At 33.6% G+C, this 12,642-nt stretch overlaps 1 protein-coding gene and 2 non-coding genes across 3 annotated transcripts; all 3 read right to left on the bottom strand.

Moving 5' to 3' along the window:
- Window positions 1-896: 896 nt before the first annotated feature.
- Stt3A (catalytic subunit 3A of the oligosaccharyltransferase complex) lies at window positions 897-9,679 on the bottom strand. The gene is made up of 6 exons (XM_075300688.1): window positions 9,286-9,679; window positions 5,695-6,023; window positions 4,674-5,063; window positions 4,277-4,564; window positions 1,999-2,478; window positions 897-1,810 (listed from the first exon to the last, which is right to left on the bottom strand). The coding sequence occupies exons 1-6, from the start codon at window positions 9,392-9,394 to the stop codon at window positions 1,256-1,258; spliced, it is 2,151 nt and encodes a 716-aa protein (XP_075156803.1). The 5' UTR covers window positions 9,395-9,679; the 3' UTR covers window positions 897-1,255.
- LOC142232460 (small nucleolar RNA Me28S-U3344) lies at window positions 1,885-1,964 on the bottom strand. The gene has a single exon (XR_012721140.1). It is a non-coding gene; the product is annotated as a small nucleolar RNA Me28S-U3344 (small nucleolar RNA).
- LOC142232461 (small nucleolar RNA Me28S-U3344) lies at window positions 5,557-5,638 on the bottom strand. Its single transcript, XR_012721141.1, has one exon. It is a non-coding gene; the product is annotated as a small nucleolar RNA Me28S-U3344 (small nucleolar RNA).
- Window positions 9,680-12,642: the final 2,963 nt, after the last annotated feature.

Genomic DNA, 12,642 nt, shown 5'->3' with positions numbered 1-12,642 from the left:
TTTATTGGTGTTCCTCACATAGACTCAATCAGCTATGTTCATATATTCGAAATCGAAAATCACAAAATTATCGTTTGGCGATATTACCGTAACCCAAAAACAAATAAACTTAAATGTTATCACTATACATGGTAACAGATACGAGTACATACCACATCCAACTTCAGGTTGTCATAAGACGCTAGTTGATTAATAATAGATTTATTCCAGGGAGCCACATTGGTGCATTTAGCAAAAAATCTACTAAATTTACAAAATCTTATTTTGCATTTTTTTTTTATCAAAATCAAAATTTTATTTCTATAGAAAATTTTGTCAAAATTGTATTTCTATAGAAAATTTTGTAAAAATATTATTTCTATAGAAAATTTTGTCAAAATTTTATTTCTATAGAAAATTTTGTCAAAATTTTATTTCTATAGAAAATTTTGTCAAAATTTTATTTCTATAGAAAATTTTGTCAAAATTTTATTTCTATAGAAAATTTTGTCAAAATTTTATTTCTATAGAAAATTTTGTCAAAATTTTATTTCTATAGAAAATTTTGTCAAAATTTTATTTCTATAGAAAATTTTGTCAAAATTTTATTTCTATAGAAAATTTTGTCAAAATTTTATTTCTATAGAAAATTTTGTCAAAATTTTATTTCTATAGAAAAACAATGACAATCAATCAATCGGAAATTGTTGAAAGGATTGGTTTTTAATCTTCCTGCTAATGAAATCAGGTTATCGGTTCTTTTTGAATTTGCTTTCCCACAAGTTAATGAGCTTCGAGAAGATCTTTAGTAAATTTCCTCCTCCGATTTTCGTTGAACCCCATAAACAATTACCCACAAACGACTTTCTTGAGATCTTTAATTCTTACCTCAGAATATTGTAAAAACAAATCATTAGTTTCTTTTATAAAATATATATTTTTGTGTTTTTATTTTACATTTAGAAGAGCCTGTCTCTGTCATGGAGCTTGCCAATGAAGTTTGTTCTTAATAGTAGTAATCGAAGCAATCATACAATCATGTCTGTTTTAAATTTTCTTAGAAAAGAGAGAGACTAAAATATTCGATGCATAATTTCTATTAAGGTGAGATTCATGATGATACAATTTTTTTTCTTAAGAAATACTGAAATATGTGTAGTAAGAATACTGTCGTAAAAACAATTGGAAATATTCAACAATTTTCATATGAGGATTTCTACATTTAAGTAAACAATAGAGAATTGGAATGGAGGGATTACATGGTTGCGCATAGGTTCTAAACACCACGATTACTCAAATCTTTTACTTTATAAATTCGCACTAGCCAATGTTCCGTTGTATAGGCCTCTTCGAGAACATCCAATTCGAAATCCTTATTGCCAATTTCAGCAGCTCTCACACGATCATAGCCTGGTGGCTTACCACCTTCAGTATACACTTGGCCAAAACGATAATAGCACATTTTATACATAAGACAGTTGAGAAGTGTGGGTGAGCCATCTTTGTCTACACGGAATTCTCCATTACCGGCATAGTAGTCCTTTTCTTTAATATGAGCTCCACGATCAGTACTGCCGCCTATGCGAACCATCCATAGGAACTTGTTGATATCATCTGAGGAATAACCAGTCAAGCCGCCAAATATGACAAGAACATAATCGACATCAAGTTCACGCATAATTTCATAAGCTTTTTCTTCCGACGAAGCCATAGCCTGACCCACTCTGGATATATGGGTATTGTTCCAGGTATTGTTATCCACAAGTATAGTTCGATTAGCCATGGCTGTAATTTGATAACCATAATCCCACCAAGACATTATACGGGCATCCTGAAAATATTTTTAAAAAATGTAAAGTATTTTAGTTGGATATACAACACCCTTAGAAAAATATGTTTGTATTTGATATTTTCAGCTTAGTTGTAGTACTCATTATGTGTCATACTCTTCCTATCAAGAATTTCAAGTATTCATCATATTAAATTAATAAATACTACTAACTATCATCGAAATCTTACCTCTGGAGTATTCATTTGTAACCAGTAATAGGCTTCACGAAAATCATCAAAAATTATCCTTCCTCCATCATGCGAACGAGCACTTAGAACTATGCTGGGTGAAGAATAGGCCTCCGAAGTAACCCAAGTACAGTGGAACGTATAGACAATCAACATCATTGTCACAACTCCAACAAATGCTATGGCCACTTCCTTTTTAACACCGCCACTTTGTTGTTCGATCTTCTTAAATTGCCTCTTGCTTTCTACAGGTTTTGCTGCTGCCGCTGCTGCTTCCATGGATTTGATATACTTGGCCAATAAATGTGATACTGCAATTCCTGACAGTACACACATAACCGGGGCCAAAACTAACATCAAACGGACCATTACACCGGCAAAATAAATACTTGTAACACCATAGAGTATAATGAAGATATTGGCATCGGTTAATTTGACGAAACAAAAGTAGAGGCCAGCGGGAAATAGAAATACCAAAATCTAAAAATAGAGATGAGGTAACTGTTATAAAGCTGAGCTAACAACATGATCATTATAAATAATTATTCAATGGAAAGGAATATGGGATAATGATTGTATTTCCTGCAATTTTTTATGGTCTCAAGTAAATTCACTAAAATGTTTGTTTTAAGTACAAATTCCTATCTATAGAATTATTTATTGGACACCTTCAATCGATTTCAAATAGCTTTTTTTTCTTAAATCGATTAAAAATGTTCTATTGTTATGTTATTGTAAAAAAACAATATGAAGAACATCAATTACCATCGCCAAAAGGTACATTTTGAGTTTAAATTCTGACAAATCGAACAATTCTTCAAGACTAAAATCGGAAGTTTTGTCTGACTATCGAGAATTTACTCTTTACAAAATAATTTTTTAACGGGTTTTATAATGTTTAAAATCGAATAATGAATAAATCAATTTTTGATATTAGTTAATAGTAGATATTAGTCTCGATCGATCAGTAACGACAAAAACAAAGTCTTCTTTGAATTGAAATTTTATTCCAATTAAAATTTTAATTGAATTGAAAAAAATATGACCAAATTTTTCAAATTAAAATTTTAATTGAATTGAAAAAAAATTTGAATTAAAAATTTAATTTGTTCAACAAATGATTGAAATGATACCATAATTTCTGGATCGATTAATTACGTGATTCTTGTCCTCTTTTTTTCTTTTTTGTTTGTTTGATAACAAATCAAAAGGGAAAGAGTGTGGCGATGTCAAAATCTATTTTTCAGTAATGACAAAAGGTGACTTCTCCCAAAACTTGGAAATGTCGAATGTTTGACTTAATAAAAAATGGAATAAAAATGGAAAAAATCTAACTGTAAAAATTGGTGAAAAAGTGGACATTTCCAAATTTTTAAGTCGAAGAGTGGTTCAGTGTTTCAAATGCAGGAGACTGCTGGTGAAATTGAGTGCGGCTGTGTCAAAACACCTTATAGATCAATCGGTAAGTGACATATAATATCAGATTCGAAAATTTAGGAATATGTGATAAATAACAAGTAATGGAGACTATATCAAAAACTCGACCGATATCAATCCCCCATAGTTTATTGGCTGTATAATAAATACAGATTCCAAATTTCCATAATCCAAATGAGAATAAATCTCAAGTCTTCTGTAAGAAAATTCAAAATCGATCTACCTCAGAATGTTTTCGTACTATGTAACCTGATTACGTCAGACAGACGGACTTCGGAAGATTGCTTTAGACTTTTTATTGTGATTGATTTCTAGAGAAAGCTATTCTCTAGAAATCAATCACAACGTCAAAAGTCGACTTGTTGTGAACCAACGTTTCAAGGATTGTGAATCGATTTGTAAAAAAAAATCGTATACTGAGATTGCAATCCCTACAATTGGGAACTTAAATTCGGAGTGGAGAAATAATTTTAAAGTCGAAGTGTTTTTTGTTTAATTTAGAATGCCAAGAATAGGCATCCATTAGTCGACTTTAAGACTAATGTTATGGAAATCAACTTTTTGTCATCTTCTATTCCATGCCTATTTACTTTCAATATTGATGGTTCAACATGGACGAAAATAGCAAATTCGCCTTCGATTGATATTGTCTGTGTAAAATCGTCTGTATAAAATATTGGGAAAGGATAGGACATATCAGAGATCAAAGTGCATGTAATCATTTGGTAGCATTAAGGAGCACTCATTACAGTTTATATCTGTCATCATAAATGAATGTTAAATGTAACTACATAAGATATCAATGATTATTTTTCCTTTTACATTACAATTGTGGACTAACCTGTAAATCGAAATAAAACGAAGACCACGATGTCGGTTGATGTTCTGATACAGATGCAATAATAGGAATATGATTTTTTGCATACGATGGATCCAATAACGAGTAGAAACGTCCTGTCCAAGGTGAAACCTTTCCAGTTATGGTCAATAGAATTCCAACAATAAAGGCAGCTGTCAGAATTGTGGAAACCAATGCCTTGAAAAGTACTTCAAAGTGTTCAGTTGACATTCGAGATCGTAGAAAATCAACAAATGCATGAATTTGGCATAAGCCAAAAACTCCCAAAGCCTGTAATGAGAAGACAGAGAAAAAAAGAATATTAAATTTAACTAGCTCTTGAAGGTATGTATTAAAATTTTTCTATACAAATTTTAAATATACAATTTTTTCCACTTACCAGCATATGTTCGGAACTCTGAATAGGTTGGAATCCTACAAATGATATTTGCATTGATAAAATTGTACCCAAGCAATACAATGTACTGTAGGCAATATAGACACGATGGGAAAAACGACCCGTGCACATTAATGCCAACACGTGGAGGGGTATCAAATTAATAAGGAAAACATAACCACCCCATGACGATACCATATAAAAGTACGCCAGTGCAGACATGGCAGACCAGAAAATGGCACCAGTCTTAACTGCCTTAATCCATAGGTAATAGGTAAGAAGCATGCAAAATATGGCAATGCCTTCATTGTCATAAGAACCAGCTACCGAACGTGATATGTAACCCGGGACGATGGAAATTAGGGCTCCAGCAACCAAGCCAGCTCCAGTACTCTGAAAACATAAAAAACTCAGATAAAAACATGTCTACAGTTAAATATGCGACATTGCAAAAAAAGGGCCTATATCTACTTTAGCACAAGTTGGTTCAAACTATGTTAGGTACACAAAATGTTATGTAAAATTTGTTGTCTGAGAGGCCTATTTTCCGAGTCACGCGTCCGTGAAGATTTAATTAGATTATTTCGATTTGATAACCATGGATATACCCAATATATTGCGGAAAAGAACAAAAAATTTCATACCTGAGGACCGGAAGACCCAGGCACGCATTTTTACCCATTTCCGTTCAAGCAACTTATAATTAAAAAAAAAACCCTTAAGCCCATTTTTGACTCCGACGGAAGGCCGGCCATGCTTATCGAGTTAAGTTTGCGTTAGTCCAAACATTACAAAAATACTAGTTTTCGTCTGGCCAAAATTTTACTTAACATTTTCTCTTTAACAAACAGGCCTCTACAACATGTGGAAAAGTAGATTTGTTTCAAAAACAAAGTTCAGCATAGTTTATGGTACTCATTATGTATCATACCCTTCCTATCAAGAATTTACAATTCATCACATGTTGAGGTTAGATCTTATATATAACAAAAAAATAGTTTTAAAGATTTATGTGAATACTTACATGAATCTCTTTGGTCAAAGCATAAGTAACCAATGTGGTAAGAGATGAGAAAAATGGTGCCAAAAATACGCATACATTTCGTATATCAACCGTGATATTCAATAGCCATAATATTCGATATAAGGCAGCAGAAGTCACCATCAAACCTGGATATATAGTTCCACCTATAATCCGTCCTAGGGGATACCATGCACGATCATCGAACCAGTTATGAAATTTGTAGAAGCCATTTTCTGCCAAAAACCGCGTGGTGCGATAGTTAAAATATGGATCAAATTCATGGATGACACTTTCAAAGCGAAGCACAGAAAATAAACGCGTGGCAAACGCTGTCAGAGACAAAAATCAAATGGAAGAAACGAGTATAAAATTCTGTCAAAGTGGAATGAAATGAAATGAACATGGATTGAAACAAAAGGAACGGAAACGCAAATGCAACTCTCACAAATGAATGACCAGTGTTGCCGTTAATTAGTTGTTTGTGAAAAAGTCCTAAAAACAAGTTAGGTATTTTAGTAATTTTCCAAGATGTAAAATTCGCATTATAGGTGGGTCTATGTTCGGTTTTCGAGTTGAAACCCACTTTATTTTCGCGATAACTTTTCCAGAAATAATCAAAATTATAAATGAAAACAAACATACTCCTGTAAAGTCTTGTAGAAATCTAGAAGAACAAGAATCTGTGCATCAATTGTGTTAATTTACCTACTTTATATCGAATTGTTTTAATAAAGTAACCGCGAAAATTTCAACACGAAAAGCGAACATAGTACTGACCTTATCGCCATAAAATTGCAATTTTTAACGATTACTGTATTATTTATATGTTAATTTTAAAGAAAACTAATCATTTCAAATCTTGCTTTGTATCATTCCTCTTCGAGTTATAATAAAAAAAAGATTTTGTTCTGCTTTTACCGATTTTGTTTAATTTTAGAGGCTAATCTCGAACTTAATACTCACCGTAAGAATGAATTTTACTGTCTTTTCTAAACCTAGCATAATTGTAGGCGATCTAGATTAGCTATTCCACTCTAATACGTTCTACAGACTATAAGTTTTTCCGGACGGAATGTCTGTGATTGAATATTACAGTGTGTCTAATCGATACGAATTCTCGGCGATGACTAAATAATCGGTAAATGTGTTATCGATTCCATAAACATGCAACCGGTTCTAAAGGAGATATCAGCCTAAAGTGTTAGCTACTCCATTTATATCGAGTAGTCTGAGTTATAGGCTGCTTTGTACAAAAACCGGTTACAAAAGGTTTTTATCTATATATCGGTTCAGTAGTTACGCAGGTACTTCCGCCAGGGAAACCATAGCTTTGCATTATTTTCTTAAAGGTGATTACTAAGTTGGAGTTTAGCCACTAAAATCAAAAATAAATCAGTAAGAAAAGTATAAAGTTATACGTCTTTGACGCAAATTTTAATACAACTTGATAATACTGCAAGAATAATATTATAAACGTATATAGAATAATTTGAGTACTTGACTTTATAAATATAATAATAATTACTCAGGATTTGTTATAAGTAATATAAATTATTTGGACTTATAGGCTTTGTATTACGGAAAATTTTTGAAATAAATAAATACATAAATACTCCAACGCAAGTTTTTTTAAGTTTATATTCCTTAAAATGGATTACTAAAGAAAAGTAATCGTGAAAAATTTTAGCTAAACACGACCATAATATCCACCTTAAAGTTGGTATTAATTTCGAAAATAAATCTTTTTTTATTTATTACAACTTGGTGGGGAATGATCCAAAGTCACAAATGAAAGTTTTTTGTTTTTCATTTCAATTACTATTTTAGCGTAATAATGAGAACTTAAATAACAATTTATTTTCCAGAAAATAAACAATTTTTGGATTGCATCATTACCCATCAAGTTATAATAAAGTTTGCAACAAATATTAATAATTTTATTTTGTTTTTGCAGATTTATTTTTGATTTTAACGGCTAAACACGAACTTAGTACCCACCTTAATGCTGATATTTATATTTAACCGTTTTGATGATTGTTAGATTGAAAAATTATATCTGGCAACATTGGCTTTTTATACGACGCACTGAAGTCATTCAGGGAACAAAATTAGAATAACCGTCAGCTGGCTTAAAATGGGCAAGCCAGTAGTCTGAGTTATAGGCTGCTTTGTACAAAAACCGGTTACAAAAAGTTTTTATCTATATATCGGTTCACTAGTTACGCGGGTACTTCCGCCAGGAAAACCATAGCTTTGCATTATTTTCTTAAAGGTGATTACTAAGTTGGAGTTTAGTCACTAAAATCAAAAATAAATCAGTAAGAAAAGTATAAAGTTATCAGAGAATGAAGCCGCCGAGTCGCGCCGCCGATTTTAGCCGCCGCCGACCAGTTTCTTCCAGCCGAAGCCGCCGCCGAATATATCGACTCATCTCGACTCATAATTAGCCGCCAAGTAATCAAAAATATTGATTTAAATCAGAAAAATTTATTAATAATTGTTGTATTTTTTGTTAAAATGTTTAACTTTCAACCCAAAATCCATCAGTATCATGATTCTATAATAGCTTTGCAACCATTTAGCTCAGAAAATGTAAATGAAATGAAAATTTGATTGTAAGTTTGGTTGTACAACTAATCTCATTACCATTCGGATTACCTCAAATCGATTTTATAATGGATAATTGTCCGCCGCCGAATAGACGAATTTATATCGGCTTAGCCATCAAGCCGCCGCCGCCGGAGGCAAAAAATTAGTGTCAGCCGCCGCCGGCAAAAATGGGTCGGCTTCATTCTCTGAAAGTTATACGTCTTTGACGCAAATTTTAATACAACTTGATAATACTGCAAGAATAATATTATAAACGTATATAGAATAATTTGAGTACTTGACTTTATAAATATAATAATAATTACTCAGGATTTGTTATAAGTAATATAAATTATTTGGACTTATAGGCTTTGTATTACGGAAAATTTTTGAAATAAATAAATACATAAATACTCCAACGCAAGTTTTTTTAAGTTTATATTCCTTAAAATGGATTACTAAAGAAAAGTAATCGTGAAAAATTTGAGCTAAACACGACCATAATATCCACCTTAAAGTTGGTATTAATTTCGAAAATAAATCTTTTTTTATTTATTACAACTTGGTGGGGAATGATCCAAAGTCACAAATGAAAGTTTTTTGTTTTTCATTTCAATTACTATTTTAGCGTAATAATGAGAACTTAAATAACTATTTTCCAGAAAATAAACAATTTTTGGATTGCATCATTACCCATCAAGATATAATAAAGTTTGCAACAAATATTAATAATTTTATTTTGTTTTTGCAGATTTATTTTTGATTTTAACGGCTAAACACGAACTTAGTACCCACCTTAATGCTGATATTTATATTTAACCGTTTTGATGATTGTTAGATTGAAAAATTTTATCTGGCAACATTGGCTTTTTATACGACGCACTGAAGTCATTCAGGGAACAAAATTAGAATAACCGTCAGCTGGCTTTTTTTTTTTCTCAACCGGTTTTCTCAACACACACACGCACAACGTCTATCTGCACAAAACATGTTTATACTCACACAAAACTGCGGCTATTATTAAAATAGCCAGCTTTACAAGATGCTCCTGTTTTTCCCATGTCAGTAGGAACGCGGCTTTATGCGTCGGATTAGCAGTTTCAACTGCCATTTTATACACTCACTACACCCACTCAATAAAATCACACCTAATCTTTAACTTTCGACAGAAAAAGACCGGAGACACTTCTTTAAAGCCGGTATCTCAAACTTCCTAATGATTTTGAAATAGCAAGCTTCAAGTTACATATACATTGATTGTATATAAAGTGCTAATGTATATCGTACGTGTATAGCAATTATATCCAAATCTTTATAAACAGAAATCCCGAATTTCTTGAATTGAAGAGTTTTTTATTGAAGGAAGCTGCAAACACAAAACGCCCACTAAGAATTCGAAGTCGAACTGGTAATTGACGGCGTTCATAATTCACACACGGCTACAGTGTTACCAAAGTTACCCTTGGTTTTGCAAAATCTGCAAAAATTATGGCTCAACTGCAGTTTATGGGCCCCTCACCGAATTGCTTAAAATTAATATATGTTGTGTCATTCGGTGAGCTGATTCCAACAAAGTGACCCATACCCGGGGGAAGTACCCGGGTCTTGAGATATAGCCCTCCAAAGGGTCAATAAAAACTTGATATATCTCTTTTGTTTTTTGCCCAATCTAGACAAACTTGGTATCATATGAAAGCTTATTCAATGCACTTTTATACGCAAGAAAATATCTTTTTAATATTTAATTTAGTTTGGGAGATATAAATAAAAAAAGAAAATTTTTACCCTATTTTTTTGTTATTTTCATTATATCTCAAAAAGTCTTCGATGATACCCTAATATTTTTTATACATAGCTTGAAAGCCTAGTTTCTGGCCATTTGATTGATGTACTACATGTCTTTATAGGTCCATTTTTAGCAAAGTTATTGAGCTTTTATTCTGAGTAGAAAAAAAATTGTTTTATTACTGAAATAATTTTTGTATGTTGTAAGTATTAACCCAAGGGGGAAAAGTGGCCGGCCGGACAGAGTCCAAAGTGGGCTAACGTGGACCCAAGGGGGGAGAGTAAATATGTTCTCCCCTTGTGTTTGCGTTAGCCCATTTTGGACTCTGTCCATAGGAGAAAGTCTTAAACCCCGGCCGAAGGCCGGCTACTCTCCCCCCTTGGGACCACGTTAGCCCACTTTGGACTCTGTCCGGCCGGCTACATTTCCCCCCCTTGGGCCTGCGTTAGCCCACTTTGGACTCTGTCCATAGGAGAAAGTCTTAAACCCCGGCCGAAGGCCGGCTACTTTCCCCCCTTGGGTCTGCGTTAGCCCACTTTGGACTCTGTCCATATGAGAAAGCCTTAAACCCCGGCCGAAGGCCGGCTACTCTCCCCCCTTGGGTCCACGTTAGCCCACTTTGGACTCTGTCCATAGGAGAAAGTCTTAAACCCCGGCCGAAGGCCGGCTACTTTCCCCCCTTGGGTCTGCGTTAGCCCACTTTGGACTCTGTCCATAGGAGAAAGTCTTAAACCCCGGCCGAAGGCCGGCTACTCTCCCCCCTTGGGACCACGTTAGCCCACTTTGGACTCTGTCCGGCCGGCTACATTTCCCCCCCTTGGGCCTGCGTTAGCCCACTTTGGACTCTGTCCATAGGAGAAAGTCTTAAACCCCGGCCGAAGGCCGGCTACTTTTCCCCCTTGGGTCTGCGTTAGCCCACTTTGGACTCTGTCCATAGGAGAAAGTCTTAAACCCCGGCCGAAGGCCGGCTACTCTCCCCCTTGGGTCCACGTTAGCCCACTTTGGACTCTGTCCGGCCGGCCACTTTTCCCCCTTGGGTTAATACTTACAACATACAAAAATTATTTCAGTAATAAAACAATTTTTTTTCTACTCAGAATAAAAGCTCAATAACTTTGCTAAAAATGGACCTATAAAGACATGTAGTACATCAATCAAAAGGCCAGAAACTAGGCTTTCAAGCTATGTATAAAAAATATTAGGGTATCATCGAAGACTTTTTGAGATATAATGAAAATAACAAAAAAATAGGGTAAAAATTTTCTTTTTTTATTTATATCTCCCAAACTAAATTAAATATTAAAAAGATATTTTCTTGCGTATAAAAGTGCATTGAATAAGCTTTCATATGATACCAAGTTTGTCTAGATTGGGCAAAAAACAAAAGAGATATATCAAGTTTTTATTGACCCTTTGGAGGGCTATATCTCAAGACCCGGGTACTTCCCCCGGGTATGGGTCACTTTGTTGGAATCAGCTCACCGAATGACACAACATATATTAATTTTAAGTAATTCGGTGAGGGGCCCATAAACTGCAGTTGCTCCAAAATTATTGCTATAATTTCAGTGGATTCAATCAGGCGTTGCCATGCGTTTTATATAAAAATGTTCTTTTATATATAAGTCTTTTCATTCTATTAATTTTTTTGGCAGACAATTTGAAATTATAAATACCGATGCCTTAATAAAGAATTTATCAAAGCAGCGCTTCGACCGCAACGTCGGTTATACCAAAGCTGCAGGCATTGTGCGACATCTATACGGTTGACATTATTGCTTTTAATCACTCTTCTTTAATTTTTAATCAAGTTTGCCAAAAATTATCTAATTTTATTCTGCGTTTATTGATTTTAGTGCCTAAAGGTGGGTATTAAGTTCGAGTTTTTTCACTAAAGTGAAAAATAAATCAATAAAAAAAGGAATAAAATTATACATATTTGTTGTAGATTTTACTATAACTTGAAGGGGAATAGCCCAAAGCAAGTTTACACAAAGTTTGTATTCCTTAAAAAGTATTATTAAAGAAAAGTAATCGTGAAAAAATGGCGATTTTAGCGGCTAAACTTGAACTTAATACTCACCTTAAAGGTGAGTACTAAGTTCGTTTTTAGCCGCTAAATTCAAAACTAACAGCCAAATTCTCATATCCGAAACGAAGGCATTCGTTCGACTAGAAAGCCCAAAACAGCTGAATTTATAAAGGAACATCAGCTGTGTTTGGCATTTCAGTCGAACGAAAGCGTTCGCTTCGGATATGAGAAATTGGCTGTAAATCTGCAAAAAAGAATAAAATTATATCTCCTTGTTGCAAATTTTATTATAACTTGATGGGGAATGATCCAATGCAAAAATTGAACATGTTTATTTTCGCTGAAATAAATTATTGAAGAAAGTAACCGTGAAAAATATGCAAATGTAGCGCCAACTTAAATTTTAAACCCACCTGTAAGTTGAAATGTGTGCAATATTTTCAAGAAAACTCTTGGGAAAACTGCCTAATTGGTATACGTCAGCAATTTTCGCAAGAGTAGCGTATTGGATTAACCCTAACCTTTGTAAACAGCTGAAAAT

This window comes from Haematobia irritans, chromosome 3, assembly GCF_050003625.1.
Source record: "Haematobia irritans isolate KBUSLIRL chromosome 3, ASM5000362v1, whole genome shotgun sequence".
NCBI lineage: Eukaryota > Metazoa > Arthropoda > Insecta > Diptera > Muscidae > Haematobia > Haematobia irritans.
This window is presented reverse-complemented; position numbering and strand designations above follow the sequence as displayed.

Excerpts from the sequence above, each read along its gene's own strand:
- Stt3A (XM_075300688.1), bottom strand. The coding sequence starts at position 9,394 with ATGGCAGTTGAAACTGCTAATCCGACGCATAAAGCCGCGTTCCTACTG. Across the intron at positions 5,064-5,694 it reads CTTTGACCAAAGAGATTCAT|AGTACTGGAGCTGGCTTGGT; the intron begins GTAAGTATTCAC and ends TTATGTTTTCAG. Across the intron at positions 4,565-4,673 it reads AGAGTTCCGAACATATGCTG|GCTTTGGGAGTTTTTGGCTT; the intron begins GTAAGTGGAAAA and ends TTCTCATTACAG.